Genomic DNA, 16,733 nt, shown 5'->3' with positions numbered 1-16,733 from the left:
ACTGCATCATTGCACACAGAACAGTGTTAGAAGAAGCGTTCTTTCCTCTTATTCAACACGGGACTTGCATTATGGCTTTAATGAAACAACTCTTCAGTTTATGCTTACTGCTTCTGCTTGTGGGTGAGTACTACGTTCTTAAAAGCAGATTTACGGCTCGAATATAGTTAAAATGTAACATGTGACACTTAAATTATGCGCCTCAGGCTTGTGTAAGATTTCTGTTTACTTTCAATAAGTGTTTGAAACTATTTTGTGCATGTCAATTCTAGGAAATTTTCTTTTTCTCTGTCTCAGGTGAAATAAAACCATAGCCTAACCATGTCCCTTTTTGAGGAAAAAAGCATAAAATGATACCTAAAGTATGGTTAAATACTGGTTATTTTCCCAATACAACTGTTTCTTTTCCCAATACAAGTGCCACTCTTCTTGCGTATGATACTGTATAGTATGAAAGTGTGACTGGAATGTCAGCTGATATTTTATGACATTACAAAGTCCTTAAGTGGTCACTCAAGAGGAAAATGTAATGTAATGATCAGGGCATAATCCACTGATAATGATTGTGTCTTTATTTATTTATTTATTAATTAATTAATTAATTAATTAATTAATTAATTAATTAATTAATTAATTAATTAATTAATTAATTAATTAATTAATTAATTAATTAATTAATTAATTATATAATATAATATAATATAATATATCCTATTATGAGAATCTACTAATAAACTTGACTAGTACATACAACGCCTCTTCAGCCAGAAGGAGGATCCTGTGATGCTTCCGCATACACTCATATTTAAGAATCAATCACCATTCCCACTAATAAACAGTTTCAAATAGAGGAATTAACTTTAAATAAATTAATTCGGATTCACAGCAAGAGAAAAAGGAATGTGAACATCTGTGAAAATATGAAAAATAATAGTGGTTGTTTATGTGTACTGCTAATTATTTCATCAGAATGAATCCTGGTTTGTAGTTTGTGATGTGTTTGTAGTTCGATTTTGACAAGGTGTAGACACGACACAAAGTGTTTGATACTTTTCTTGATACTTGATTTTATATGGACAACACATCCACTGCTGCTGAATTGGAGGGGTTAGCATTCCATGGAAACAAGGGTGGCTGCGCTGAAAGGCTGGATGACCGAGTGTCTCAGTGAGTTCTGAGACATTCTGATATTCTGCCTATGGGGAGAATCCTCCTGTTTGTTGAAGGGAAAGGAGTAGAGTAATCTTCCAAAAATCTTGAGTGGCTTGTTCCACTTCATTATTGACCTGTGGGTGAAAGCCAGAGGTGAGGCTGATGGCCGCTTCCAGCTTTTCCATTAAGTTCTTCCAGAGACCAAGTTCTCTGATCATTCACAATGTTTTCTGCTTAGCTGAAATTCCTGAACACATGGGTGAACAATAGCTACGAGGTTTTGTAGGCTGTGGGTAAATTAATTAGGGGTATTAGTCAGCCGAGTACTTTTCAAGCCGAAACTTGAAAAATACATCTATGGTCACCATGATCACTCAATTTCCTTGGGAGAACAATACATCTGTCATTAACTCTAGAGCAAAGTGTGACCAAGTGGAATGCAGGACTGGTAGTGATAATAGTTTATCTGTGGTTATAATACCTAGACCTCTGGACTTTGAACACTTGTTGCAAGATATAATCTTGTGTATGTCTGTGAGCATGTTGGGCCACCAAAATTAGATTTTTGATGATTGTAGGTTTTGAGAATGCTTGGGTACCCAATGGCAGGTGAAGTGTGAGCTTATGTTGTAAATTTTATCCACAAACTGTCCCATTTGGACAGGAAACTGGAGCTAGCTGACTCCAGATCAAGCGGGAGTGCATCCACAAGACATGATTTAGGGAGATTGGTTTCCTCATTTAGTCCTTTGGGAGGCAGACCTTTCTCTGATGGTCCAGTCAATGACATTTCTAGCTGTACCAAATCAATCAAAGCTGTAAAGATAGATATATCTTCTGAGTGCCTTATTTGAATCAAGAATACATCAGAATGTAAATAAAGCACTCACTGGTAGCCTGCTCCCTAGGTGGTAATGATGGATGTGGGACTAGATGCAGTGGGCAGTGGGGAACTCTGTGTTGGTCATTGCCACAAAAGAAACAAAGTCCCAGTTTTCAGTTCATGTTTTAGGTAACTGTGAGTTCAGCTTGAGGTTAGTTTGGCTTAATGTTCTCTCAGTTATTTTTGGGGCACAAAGCAGGTTGTTGAGATGGATGGTGAGATCACTGGGTGCGTTCAGGGATTTTCTTTTATCATTGGGTCATGCCAGCTCTGTTTGAACTGCTGGGTTTATGACTTGGCAATATTCTGCATTTAAATCATTCTGAACTCCAGTGCATGAGCACTGAGAATGGTTATTTGTTGTTGTTGCTCCCCTACTAAGTGTCCCTGACTGTTGCTAGACAACCATTCCTGATGTCTCCATGTTTCAGGCAAAGTATTCTGTCAGGCAACAAAGACTATGGCAGTTGCAGAAAAAGGTTTTATTTAAAGGACTGGCAAACACACACATACGCAAAAAACCCTCAAATCTAATCACTAGATATGGATAGAAAGGAGTGAAGTCAGGTGATAAACAATCAGAAATATAAAAGACCTAAACAAAATCACAATCAAGGTAAACACCTAATGTTTGGAACATCAGCTGTAAAGAGACCTGAGTGGATGTGTTGCAGTGTGTGTGTGTGTGTGTTTGGACTGTGCTCATATATGTGAGGTAGTAATTGAGTCCATTGTGTGTGTGATCAGCATGGGACTCCATGTTTGTAGTTACTGATGCATTCTGGGATATGGAGATTGATGTTTATATTATAGACATGACACTATGGGTATATTCCAGTTCAGACTTATAAATATGACTGAAATAACATGCTTTATACAGTAAACAGTAATGGACTGGATAGTGTGACTGACAAAATATTTTTCAAATACATTTATTCATTGGTTTTGATTTAAACCTCATTAATTAGGTAATGAATTGACCAATCAGCTGGCTGCATGTATTTTTCATTGAAAGGGAGACTAGCATGAGAACACTTTGTCCCTAAAATTGTTTGTTTGTTTGTTTGTTTGTTTTCCAAATAAAATATTTTTATGAAAATGATTTTGCTCATATTTATTTTTCTTTTTTCTCTCTTTTTGCACAACTTTATTTATCAACCCTGAAGGTGGAAATGCTGATTATTCAGGTAAAGCAGAAATGGATCACCATGTAATAGTTTATCTACACTGTGAACCATTATTACTGTTTTTAACATTTTGAAATATTTGAGTTCTGTCAGAATAAAAATTTCATATCCAATGACTTTGCTTGTATCTGTTTTTGTTTTATTTGTTTGTCAGATACTGAATATGAAGATCGGGGCGATATAGTAGGTAAGCCAGATCTGGGGTACCATGTAATGGTCTTCTGCACTATGGAACATTAATGCTGCATTTTAACAGTTTGAAATATTTGGGTTCCTGTCCAACAAATAAAATGTCATATTCACTAAATTTCCTGTATCTATTTTTGTTTTGTTTGTTTGTCAGATATTGAATATGAAGTTATTGATGATGCAGAAGGTAAGCCAGAACTGGGGCACCAAGTAATGGTCTTCTGCACTATGGAACATTAATGCTGCATTTTAACAGTATGAAATATTTGTAACTGGAAGACAATAAAATGACCAGCAAATGAAATCATTCTAGATGTTTTGACTTTATCTATTGTCTTTCTCTTTTCTTGCTGAACTTAGTTATCAACTTAGAACTTGAATTCGTGCCTACATCAATAGGTAAGGGGGAATTGGGACACCATGTAATGATCTTCTACACTATGGAACGTTCGTGCTGACTTTTTTGAACAGTTTGAAATGAAAGTGAATGAGAACGTTTTAACATTATTTATAATGAGAAACAAATAAAATGAGCAACAAATAAAATATCACATTGTTTGATTTTCATATCTATTGTTTTCCCCCCTTTTTTGAAGATAACACCACAACTGACCAAGGTAAGGTGGAATGATTGAAATATTAGTAACTGGAAGAGTTTTTGACATTATTGATATACTCGGCTGGTCCCATGGTCTCGACCCCTTGTTCTTTACACAGTATCTGTGAAGAGTTTCTGTCCAGCAACTAAAATTTCACATGCATTGTTTATTTGCTTATTTTTGCTCATATCTATTCTATCTATCCAACAAACAAAATGTCATATTCGCTATTTATTTGTCTTTACTTTTTGTTTCTTTTCTCTTTTTTGCTAAACTTTGAAGGTGCATCTTCACCTGCACCAGGTAAGGAGTAATTGACACCAGGTCATGTTCTTCAACACATCAATTGAACATCATTATTGACTTCTTTTTTTTTTTAAATATCCTCTATTTATTTGTCTTTACTTTTTGTTTCTTTTCTCTTTTTTGCTAAACTTTGAAGGTGCATCTTCACCTGCACCAGGTAAGGAGTAATTGACACCAGGTCATGTTCTTCAACACATCAATTCAACATCATTATTGACTTTTTTTTTTTAAATATCCGATATTTATTTGTCTTTACTTTTTGTTTCTTTTCTCTTTTTTGCTAAACTTTGAAGGTGCATCTTCACCTGCACCAGGTAAGGAGTAATTGACACCAGGTCATGTTCTTCAACACATCAATTGAACATCATTATTGACTTTTTTTTTTTTAAATATCCTCTATTTATTTGTCTTTACTTTTTGTTTCTTTTCTCTTTTTTGCTAAACTTTGAAGGTGCATCTTCACCTGCACCAGGTAAGGAGTAATTGACACCAGGTCATGTTCTTCAACACATCAATTCAACATCATTATTGACTTTTTTTTTTAAATATCCGATATTTATTTGTCTTTACTTTTTGTTTCTTTTCTCTTTTTTGCTAAACTTTGAAGGTTCATCTTCACCTGCACCAGGTAAGGAGTAATTGACACCAGGTCATGTTCTTCAACACATCAATTCAACATCATTATTGACTTTTTTTTTAATTAGTTATTAAACTGGAAGAGTATTTTTCTCATTTTTGATATACATGGCAGATCTGTGTGCCTCGGACACTTGTCCTTCAGACAGCACTTGTCAAGAACTCGTGAGTGATTACACATGTGTGTGTCGACCCGGACTGTTCTACGATAGAGCGAAGAATTCCTGTAATCTAGGTTTGTTAGAACAGCTCTTCTTTCTCTGTCCTTGAATGTCTACCTTATATTGGCCTTACAGACTATAATCAGCTATTTTAAAGAGTTGATTCAGTATTTTTGCTCATCCTTAAGTAAATAAAATTGACTGTACCAAAATTCATTAGATACCATTGTATAGTCGTTAGCCGAGACAGAGCAGTATGCATCATATTTATGCTTTTATGTAATTTCATTCCAGCAAAGACTTTCCCAACCGATATAACACTGAATATGAAATATGAGCAAGATATGTCAGACAAGAACTCAGCATTATTCAAAGAAACAGCAAACAAAATTCTTACTGCAGTAGGTGTCTGAAACTTTTTCTTTTGTTTGATTTAAAACCATTTCAATCTTTAGTCTCTACATCAGGGTAATATGGCTAAATGTAAAGTTGAAAGGTATTACATGGATAAATCATGTAACATGACATTCTCTGATGTCTCCAAATTCAAAAACAGCTCAAAACTGTTTTCACGGATCCTCATTATCTTGGATCCACAGTGTTGAGGCTAAGGTAAGTATATTTCTGTATATATGTTTACCTAAGGTGAGATTAAGATGAATTAATCCTTTGGGACCAATAACTGTAATTACTAAACAGAGATTAAAATTATATGATCTATTTTTTAATAATGTAATGTAATAGATAGCATGATTATATTGTCTGTGCTGAATGGTTGATTTAATAAAAGTTTTGTATTTCAATTTCTCATTACTGTGTCAATGTGCAGGTCAGGCAGTGTGATAGCAGATGTAGAGAATTTCTTCAGCCCCTCATCAGTCGTTAATGAAGACATAGTAAAGAAAGAATTAAACACAGCAATTAAGGATTCAAAGGACAATGACCTTTTATTCGGAGCTGAAGTCACATGTATGTCTGCATCTCTGTCTGTTTTTTACTTACTCTCTTGCTTGTAAAAAGTACTGCTCTGTTATAAATCTCAAACATTTTTTATTTCTTCAGATAACTCTGTATGCAGTACAGGATTCTGTGATGATAAAAGCACATCATGTGAGCCTACTAACGGTCTAGCTACATGCACTTGCAGGAAGGGATATATCAAAATAATAGCAACACAACAGGCCTGCGTCTGTAAGTTATGTTATATATTTGCCTAAACCATAATTGTAAAGCCTTCAAATAATTCAGGGCATTACATTTCCATAACTCTTGATCACATGTGATTTTCACCACAGCTTGTCCCAGTGGTGAGAAAGAAGTGAATTCGGAAAAGTGTACAGCGTAAGTTTTCGCCTTCAAATAGAAACTTTTAGTTTGAATTCTTGAAGCATTTTTATTATCAAAGTAATTTAAAACCTTTTTTTTGGCAGGTGTTCTTTTGGATACTCTGGTTTCAACTGTGAAGAATGTAAGTTAACGTAAAGGACCTAAAAAAAATAATAAATGAATACAGACTATGCACAGGCATTTCAATATGAGTGACGTGGACAGTCCCAGTGAGAATTTTAAACCTCTTCTATTTCAGCGTACCTCTTAATTCTGGTTGTGGTCGCTTGTGTTTTGGGCATACTTCTTCTTGGCACTCTCACAGGTGCTATTGTCTTGTACACGAGGTAAGATTTAAGAGTAAAAGAATACAAAACACAGTCTACTATATGTAATGTAAAACTTTACATAAGGGTTTACTATAATGGTTCATTCTACACAGAATGATTTGTTTATGATTTATGATTTTATTGGGGTGGTAATCTAGATTGGGGCAACTAGTAAATATGAAAATATGTGTATACCAGTCAAAAGTTTGGACACACCTTCTAATTCAATGTTTTTTGTTTAGGGATTTATTTTCTACATTCTAGAACAATACTGGAGATTTCAAAACTATGAAATAACACACATGGACTTAAGTAATCCATATGTAATGACAACAAAAAACAGTCAGTTGTTATTTTAAGACACGAAGGTCAGGTGTTCTGGAATAGTTCTTGCAAGAACAGTATTGTCAAGTGCATTTGCAAAACCCATCAAGCACCATGATGAAACTGGCTCACATGAAGACCATCCCAGTAAAGCAAGACTAAAACTTACCTCTGCTGCAGAGGAGAAGTTCATTTAGAGTGACCAGCCTCAGAAATCACCAATTAACAGCACCTCAGATTAGAGCCGTATTGAAGGCTTTACAGAGCATCAGTAGCAGACATATCTCAATATCAACTGTTCAAACGAGATTATTGTGTATTTCGGCCGCCTTCAGCATTGTTTTACAATGTAGAAAGAAATAAACATCAGGAAAGACCATGGGATTAGAAGATGTGTCCAAACTTTTGACTGGTAGTGTGTGTGTATTACCTGAGTAGGATCTCTATTTTAACTAAAGGGCTACATTTGTTTGTGATATAGCAAACTGCAAAAAAAAGATATAAGCCAAATTTGTTATATTTCCTTGCTATGTCCTATACACTAGCATGTGAATAATATATATATTTAAAAAAAAAAAAAAAAAAAAAAAAAAAAATATATATATATATATATATATATATATAACAGTTCCAAATAATAAATATTGTACATAAAAAAAGGTTTGATCAATATTTGATCATCTGTTAGTTTGCTATGAACAGGGTTAAGGATTGTTTGCTTCTGTGTTATCTATGTTTGTTCCTGCACAACAATAAGATGAACTTTTGAATGAGCCTATCATAGTAAGAATGAACAAATTCTTCAGTTTAGCATCATATGACATTAATAGCTGCAGTGGCAATAATAATAAAAATCTTGTAATTGTCCATTGATCGCTACCTTTGGACGTCCAGATGAGGCATCGCAGCTGTATGTAGAAAGAAGTTATTGGTTTTTACATCATTACTGGCCAGGCGTTGCCTTCTCATACAGCAGAAGTCCTCTTCCACCACCTTCTCACTCACAGTGGCTAAAAGAGACAACGTTTTTTCATAAACATGAAGTGAAATACACAATTAGAGGTTACACTGACACGTTTTCCTTAAATAGGTTTTTATGTTTAAACTTGGTGCTTTGTTATACAACCTTACATAAATGTGCATTTGGTATATTTATTTATTTACTTATTTATTTTTATTTAATTAAATGGGTAATTGAGAGTGGGAGTTTTTTTGTTGTGTTTGTTTGTTTGTTGTGTTATGTTGTTCTTTTTAATGTTTAAATTAAAAATAAAAAATGTAATTAAAAATTAAAATAAATAAATAAATAAATAAATAAATAAATAAATAAATAAATAAATAAATAAATAAATCAATCAATCAATCAATCAATCAATCATTGCTAGAAGTCTCTCCTTATACATGCCCATGATCTTAGGGACAAAGTTATATGAGACAGATATGTTATACCTGTTTGTGTGTTTGCCCTTCAAGGTCAAAGAAAACAACTAAATCTTCAGAAAAACCCCTCACAAATGGCAATCTGGAGTTCACTAAACCTGCAGGAATTCCCAGGATCCCACGGGTTAACCCTAATTCTGGCTGGCAACCAAACAATCTGGAGATGACAAACAGTGGAAGCAGAAGTGCCCTGGTGATAAAGGATCGCTCAGAGAACACAGCGGTAAGAACCATCTGCAGGTTATTTCATTCAGCCAGGCCAAAAGTGGGATTTACTTTTCCTTTGTTGATTAAACTCAGTATATTTCCCTATGCATTCTGATTTGCTGAAAGGCTTAAGTGACGTAATGGTCTCTTCCAGATGTGGAGCTATGACTACCCTGAAGACACAAGGAGCCAGACACCTTCTAGAACAGGATACGGACCCTCAGTATCAAATAATGTCCCAAGGGCCACAAGAAACCCTTACTATGATGCATATGATGACAACGTACGCAGATACTAATATTACAACAAAACGGGCTTTATCTATTGATTCTGCTTCAGTGAACACGTTTTGACGATATAGACAGACGTGATTAAAAGCATCGGTACAAATAGGAAACATTATTAAAGTGTTAAGCCTTAACATTATCAGTTAATATGAAGCAAAGCAATAAAGTAAACTATATGCTGGACAAAACAAATAAAGAACATTGTAATCAATGTATGTGTGTGTGTGTGTGTGTGTGTGTGTGTCATGTACATTCCCATGATGCACTCAGTGCTACATGATCACATGAATTTATCTTTGTCTAATTTATGATTTTTATTATTTTTGATTTTTGGCAAAAAAAATAAATAAAAAAATCACACATACAGAAGCAGTCAAATTAAATTATTATGTTAAGATTATAATAATAGTCTGTTTTGATCCAGCAGATGTCACTGGTTCCCATAGATTGGGTTTATTCCTTCTCTAAATCTGAATGATTAGACCGTGCTTTTACTGCTTGTACCAACTGTTTTAATTTTTATGCTGTTTTAATATTTTAATATTTATGCTGTTTACATTTTATTTGTGTTTTTATGATTCAGTGTTGCCGAGGATTAATCTTACTTAAAGCCATTTCAAAACAAGCATAAGTGGTCACTCAATGACTTTACAGTGAGAACGACTGGAGATTTCCTGTACTATTCCTGCAAATTCTGAGGGAATTAGGTATATAAAGTGCATAAAAAGGTATATATCCATGAACAAGCCAGCTGATGTGCTGCATGCTCTACTCGAATGTGGCTTTTCTCAAAGAGACAAGCATATATTTATGTAAATGATGAATACACAAAGCAATAAAAAATGATTATTAGTAAAAGGAAAATAAAGGATTGTTCATTATTTGCAGTGATACGAATACCATACCTGCGTTTGGAAATTTGTATTTAAATGAACTGAGCTTGTTTCTGAAAAGATGGGCTGGATTAAATGGTTAATAATTTTTTGGGAACTTCATGTTGAACTTTGCTACAGAAGGAAAAAAAACACCAACATCTAGTAAGAGTGGCAGGTCAGTGTGGGGGAAATGCCTTCTTGCAAGATTTTATAACTGCATTGCTAAATAGCTTATTGCATTATCGTACAGGTCTCCCTAATAAAGTGCTTGTTGAGAGTAAATGATTAGTTTATACTGAACCATGGCATGAATGTACTAGGCTCTTAGATTCTGGCAAATCTGAGTCACAGTCTATTTATTCACCGTGAGTCTTGCGATGAAACAATGTATTCTGCACTTTATTGCATTTCCATGTTTGCAGGAGTGGACCACTACACAGGGGTTACAACAGCTTTAAGCTTTTTGTTGCATTCTCTTGTTTTTGTGTTCAGCAGGAAGGAACAGTTTTCAAACAGAAATACATTTCTTGTTGGTTCTTGAAATGTAATAAATACTGTAAGGAAAGGCTACACCCTTGCTCCATGCTGATCTGAGGACTGATGGTAGAAAAGCAGTTTTAGCTGAACAGATGCAAAAAGCTGTTGAAGTAGTAGAATACTGAGATTTTGGGCTTATGGTTGTATAACATAGTTGAGATAAGCTGTATGTGAGTTACACTGATCAGGCATAACATTATGGCCATCTTTTGGTTTTGTGTTATTGTGTTAGTCCCCCTTTTGTCACCAGAACAGCCCCGACCCGTTATGCACTGTGTATTCTGACACCTTTCTATCAGAACCAGCATTAATTTCTTCAGCAATTTGAACAACAGTAGCTCGTCTGTTGGATCGGATCACACGGGCCAGCCTTCACTCCCCACCTGCATCAATGAGCCTTGGCCACTCATGATCCTGTCGCTGGGTCACCACTGTTTCTTCCTTGGACCACTTTTCATAGATAGTGACCACTGCAGACCGGGAACACCCCACAAGAGCTGCAGTTTTGGCTTTGTATCAAACCCGTTCCTGCTTCTAACACATCAACTTTGAGGACAAAATGTTCACTTGCTGTCTAATATATCCCACCCACTAACAGGTGCCATGATGAGGAGACAATCAGTGTTATTCACATCACCTGTCACTGCTCATAATATTATTCCTGATCGTTGTATATTCATTCAGATACTACAAAAAGGTACTTATTGTTGTTGTTGTTGTTTTGGATGCTCCCTGTTTGGGGTTGCGACAGCAGATCATCTGGTCCACATATTTGATCTGGCACGGGTTTTACACCGGATGCCCTTCCATGACACAACCCTCCCATTTAATTCCGGGTTGGCAGCAGTACTGAGAGTTAATGCCTCAATGAATGGGTTAGTTTCCTGTCCGAGAATCGAACCTGGGCCACGGTAATGAGAGCATGGATCCTGCTGCTGGATTACCAGGGGACACAAAGGGTACATATTGTAATAAAATAAAAAACTAAAACTACATTTTGCATGCTCCTGTGATAAGACAACCATGATGGTTGATGTAGATGACTAGTCAACATTCATAACGAAAAGTCTAATTGAAACTTCAGTAGTGTCTATAACCAATGCCAATTTTAATGAATTATTTATGCTGGTGGAATTTTCAGGAATAAAACTCTCTATGGCTGGAAAACAAAGCCAAAACAATATTGTACAAATTTGAATAATAAGCCTAATATTTGTATTAATTGATGTTTATATTGGGAGTCTATGAAATGTATTGATTAATTTTTAATATTCTGTATAGCATGTGGAAACAGCTGATTCATAGCTACAAAGATGTTTTCAGATGTAAAAATGTCCAGTCTGTTGCTTGATTAAATCACATATTGTCACTGTTCATCCCAAATAAGAGTCCCATATGGAATAAACAAATGTGTTTAACATGCATGTATGGTACAAAATATTATCTCCTGTATCTTTGTAGTCTAGACATCTTTATCTAATTAGGCTAATGTCATCAGTCGTACTGTGAAGGATAATAATTTGATACAGACCAAATGTGACAGATTGAGGTCACATATTTAATTTAAATAAAATAAAAAGACAGGCTGAACGTTGATATTAATCATCCCCAAATACCAGTGATGTGTAGAGAATTCATTCATTAATGTACAGATATTTTGCATGGAATAGAATCAGTAACTTTTTTGCCCAACACACCGATCCACCTCACACAGCTCCTGGATAGTCATATGGAATATGTAACTAAGCTAAAAGAGTTTTTTTTTACTCCCAATATATTTAAGGGCACTTTCTTTCTTGCTGATTTGAAGGACAGAGTAAGTAGTAGTACATGTCCACAGGCGAGCAGAAGCAGAAATGTGGGCAGCTGTGTGACTCTGTAGGTAATCAGGCACAGTCTGTCAGGGTAAAGCTTAGTCCAAGGTCTTAATGCCATTCTGACATTATCAGATAAACAGGAACAAACAGCAGAAACTTCCAGAAGCCATATGGCTATGCATGGCTTACATTCTTGAAATGTTTCCAGTTTTTATTTATTTATTTTTTTAATTTTCCAATCAGCACTTGCCATGGAACTGCCCACGCTCTGGATGGCAGCTAGGACCAAATCAAAGATGTAATATATTTTCCACATCTTACTGGCTGTATTTTATGTAATGCATTTATGATATGTTAATCAAAGAGCTTCATCTAATTATCAAAAAAGATATCACAGTAATGCTCCATGTCTCCTCTTCTGACACTCCTTCTGTTACTCACAATATTGCAATCATAGTGTCCTTTCATCATAGAGGACTTTTTTGGGATTCCTGTTTTTTTTTTGTTTTTTTTTGCAATACACAGGAAATCTGAGCTCATGTTGGCTGTTGATGAAAGGTGTCCTGTATAATAACGCTATATAACATTGTGGCAAGAATGAAAGAGGGTTTGTGTTTCAAATAAAAGAAATGGTTATGGTGTGAAAGCTTATACTGTGATGCCTTAATTGAACCTTAATTTAATGAACATAGATGAGAATTACCTCAGTGTCATTTCCTAAGAAGCTTTGTTTCGTAATAGTTCATTTTCAGAGCCCATTTGCTTTCTGCATAGCAAATTAACATTGTAATGAAAACACTGCCAAGCCATCCCTTTCCATTTAACAGACTCCACCTCCTCTGTGGAAACTATTTATTGCAGTGTTGATTTGCTTTTTAAGAACATCGAGTTGAGCTCTATTATATAGAAGTGACTTTTCTTCATGCATGAGCAATTATATATTTCAGAATTGTGAAATAATTTCACATAATTGCATTTTTTTGGTTGCAATTGCATGTTACCCCTTACAGCAAACCACACCAAAAACCCAGCAGTCTATTAACTAGTAAATATAACTTACAGGAAGTATTGTTTTTATTATGAACTGACCACTCCAGGACAATGGCATTCCTGACATTTCTTGTGACTTTTTAAAGATGTGTGAGAATCTTATCTCATGATTTTATCACCTCTCTGCAGATGCTGCACCATCATTCAGTGAGGAGCACAGCACTGAACATGCTATTCTCACATGGTGCTGAGTTACTCTGTGCTCAGTGCTCTAGTTAAGCCTTTTTAGGGCAATTGAGACAAGCAAGCAGACACAGGTATTTGAGAAACCAATACAACCATAATCATGCAGATTCATCCATCCATTCATCTTCAGTGCGTGCTGGGTCGCATCCTGGGAACATTGTCTTTGACTGGAAATTACAAGGTACCATGCACACACCTTTGCTCAAACATTCCACACCTATGGCTCATTAATATTAGCCAATTTACTGGCTTGTTTGTGGACAGCATGAACCTAGAGACATACACTGACATTAGGGAGAACATGCAAACTCCACAAAGTCAGCAAAGACCCAAGAACTGTTGTAGTGTGGTGTGAGCATGCAAATATCTCACTGCCTGGTTCAGTCTCTTCCTGACATACACTTACATGGTATCCTGATATCTTCTCCAGGGTATGTTCCTGATATGCACGCAGTGTTGCCAGGACAGACACTGGACTTAAATTAGACATTAAAGTTGAATGAATTATGCCGAAATGTGTAGTTTTAGTAGATGTTCTGTAAAAGACCTGATATTTGGTCATATCACCTTATAACCCAATAATTTATTCATTCGTTCATCCTCAGTAGGAGCTTTGTCTTGGTTGAGGGTTGAGACGGTTCTAGAGAAGCTGATTTCCTGGAACACTAGGCTGAAAGGATATTATCCTGGATGGAGAAATAGTCCGTCGCACACAATCACACACTCATTCACATCTATTGCGTTAGCAGAAGACGTCACATCTCCCAAGTGAGGTATAGATTAAAACCAGAACACACCCACACGCTAGTTTTGCTTCTCCTGCATAAGTTAAAGGTGAAACAGGCAAAGTATGTGGGAGGAGAGAGAGAGAGAGAGAGAGAGATTGACACACAGTATTTAAACTGCAGATCAAATACACAAAGAGTCAGATTTCTTACGTAACCTTGTGTCAATCCAAATGTGTTCATCTGTCACTCCTACTCATACATAAATATATATATATATATATATATATATATATATATATGCATGGATACCTTATAGCCTCATGGTATATAGCATACTGTCAGTTTGCTATACGCTAAATATAGAGCAGCTGTAAAGCTTGGACATCACTAGAGAGTAAGACAGCAGGAGTGTGTGTGTGTGTGTGTGTGTGTGTGGTGTGTGGTGTGTTATGGGATGCTGCAGTACAGAGCTTTCAGGAGGATGTAGGTAGTGAACTTTGAAGCTGATAGATCATGTGCACTGCATCACTCTTCATAAACACAGATGTAAAGGCAAAATGTAACAAAAAGTTACAATACTTGGAAGAGCTGACAATAAAATATGCCAGAAATATTTATGACATAGATGTTAGGCAAGATAATGATTGAACAGATATCCTCTAATAAATGCACTTTTTTTATGGATTTGGATATTTACAAGTTAATAAGTGATGTCATTCTCTGTATTTAATGGTTGGTTGAGGTAATTTGTCAAGGAAAGCCTGATTCAGAAAATCAACATTTGTAACTTACACCTAATGCCGTGCTTGGCATTGATTTATTATTACAGAGGCAGGAAATTGAGTTAGGAAGCTGTAACATGAGTCATCCATATTTAAGAAAAAGTGACTATTGTTATGCGCTCTCTTTGGAGGACCCGATGGACTTGGCCCACAATCAGAAAATAGCTTTGGACCATGTAATATCAGGAGAACTGTCCTGAATCAAAGGAATATAAATGATTACCCATCACTGTGGATGATACATTATGAAAATATGTTACATCTGCTCCTTAGATATATAAAAGGAATATGTTTTAATGCAAAGATCTGCTTTTTCACATTAGCATTTTCATATATTAATTGCTTATCAGAGAGATTTTAAAATTTGAAGTTGTTTATACACTCAGAGGTGTGTGATAGACTGCCATCCTGTCCAGGTTTTACCCTGCTTTGTGGCATGAGTCTCCTGGGATAGGCTCTAGGTTCCCTGCGACCCAGTAGGATAAGTGGTGTAGAGAATGGATAAATGGATGGATGGATGGAAGGATAGATGGAAGGATGGATGGATGGATGGATACATTCAAATGTCATCTTATTAGGAATAAGTACAAGGTCAGCTACTGCAAAGTCAAATATGGGTTAGAATATTGCGTTAAGTATTGCGTTAATATTGCGTTAAATTGTAGTTATGACATATTGTGGGAAAGAACACATATAGTATGTAGCACATTTAAAAGAGTAGTTTATTTAATTATGTTTAAAGGAATTGTGATTTATAACGCATTGGAAGACATAGTATCCATGGAGATTTTTACTGACTTCGTATAGGTTTATATACTCAACCTGTGTAACCGAAAGCAACTCCTCTGTTAAGGTGTTTCTGCTCCTTGAAGACAAACACAGAGAGAATGAGGAGGAGCTTCTTCCGGCAGGCCATTCAGGCGATCAACCAGGACAAGACTTGGAACCTGGACTTTTCTGGACTTGTCCACACAACACACACCATCTCTTCCACACATCTGGCACATCTATACCTTATTCATACTGTTCTACTAGCAATCTGCATTCAAATATATATCTTAATAATTTCCAGATACTTCTTATCCCCACTTGCATATTAAATTCTATTCTATGTATATTTTTTATTCTTACTGATATTTATATATCATATATATTTATTTATGGGCAATCGCTAAAGCATTTCCCTACATGTTGTATTGTGTATGGTTGTGTATGTAACAAATAAAATTGAACTTTTAATTTGGATTTAATTTGATTACATTTTAATTGTTTAATTTGAATTTGTAAATAAAAATAAAAATATCAATGCGGTTAATAAATGTAAATAATAAAATAAATGTAAATAAATACAAATAAACAATAAAAATATAGAAATAGAATAAAAAATATAAATGCAGTATGAAGTTTTAACTTTTTTTAATCTCATGGGTACCAACTTACTATTCCTTTTAGTTCATTTTCTCAGTTTCTGTTTATATTCTGAAAGGAGACAGTACATATGTATGTGCTTTGTCTTTATTAGCCTTGTTCATGTAATGCCTCTAAAGTACTGAACAAAAGGCCAAGTACAAGGAAATATTACAGTGTCTGTGTCTGCACATGCACACAGACAGAGAGTCCTCTCAAAAACTGGCACGTGACAAAAAAACCCTCTCTAGGTGATCCGTGTCAGACTCTGTCTACCCAAACAACAGACATCCAAGGCTCTTTTGCCACTTGTAAACTTGTGGAG

The 16,733-nt window shown here is 35.4% G+C and overlaps 1 protein-coding gene across 5 annotated transcripts; it reads left to right on the top strand.

Annotated features, from left to right (window-relative positions):
- Window positions 1–9,204, top strand: muc13b (mucin 13b, cell surface associated). Of its 5 annotated transcripts, XM_058405666.1 has the most exons (21): window positions 1–123; window positions 3,202–3,222; window positions 3,377–3,409; window positions 3,566–3,598; window positions 3,772–3,810; window positions 4,008–4,028; window positions 4,293–4,313; window positions 4,453–4,473; window positions 4,610–4,630; window positions 4,768–4,788; window positions 4,924–4,944; window positions 5,068–5,187; window positions 5,408–5,514; window positions 5,670–5,725; window positions 5,943–6,082; window positions 6,176–6,304; window positions 6,409–6,454; window positions 6,544–6,581; window positions 6,699–6,786; window positions 8,566–8,755; window positions 8,894–9,204. In XM_058405666.1, the coding sequence occupies exons 1-21, from the start codon at window positions 72–74 to the stop codon at window positions 9,035–9,037; spliced, it is 1,362 nt and encodes a 453-aa protein (XP_058261649.1). In that variant the 5' UTR covers window positions 1–71; the 3' UTR covers window positions 9,038–9,204. The 5 variants fall into 5 exon arrangements, with proteins under 5 accessions (XP_058261649.1, XP_058261651.1, XP_058261650.1 ...); XM_058405668.1 differs by lacking the exon at window positions 4,293–4,313; XM_058405667.1 differs by lacking the exon at window positions 4,610–4,630.
- Window positions 9,205–16,733: the final 7,529 nt, after the last annotated feature.

The sequence above is a fragment of the Hemibagrus wyckioides genome, linkage group LG13 (genome assembly GCF_019097595.1).
Source record: "Hemibagrus wyckioides isolate EC202008001 linkage group LG13, SWU_Hwy_1.0, whole genome shotgun sequence".
Lineage (NCBI taxonomy): Eukaryota > Metazoa > Chordata > Actinopteri > Siluriformes > Bagridae > Hemibagrus > Hemibagrus wyckioides.
The sequence above is the reverse complement of the archived record's forward strand: the minus strand, read 5'-3'. Positions and strand labels throughout refer to the sequence as shown.

Coding starts and splice junctions, on each gene's coding strand:
- muc13b (XM_058405666.1), top strand. CDS start 72: ATGGCTTTAATGAAACAACTCTTCAGTTTATGCTTACTGCTTCTGCTT. Junction 3,223..3,376: donor TGGAAATGCTGATTATTCAG/GTAAAGCAGAAA, acceptor TTTGTTTGTCAG/ATACTGAATATGAAGATCGG. Junction 6,787..8,565: donor GCTATTGTCTTGTACACGAG/GTAAGATTTAAG, acceptor TTGCCCTTCAAG/GTCAAAGAAAACAACTAAAT.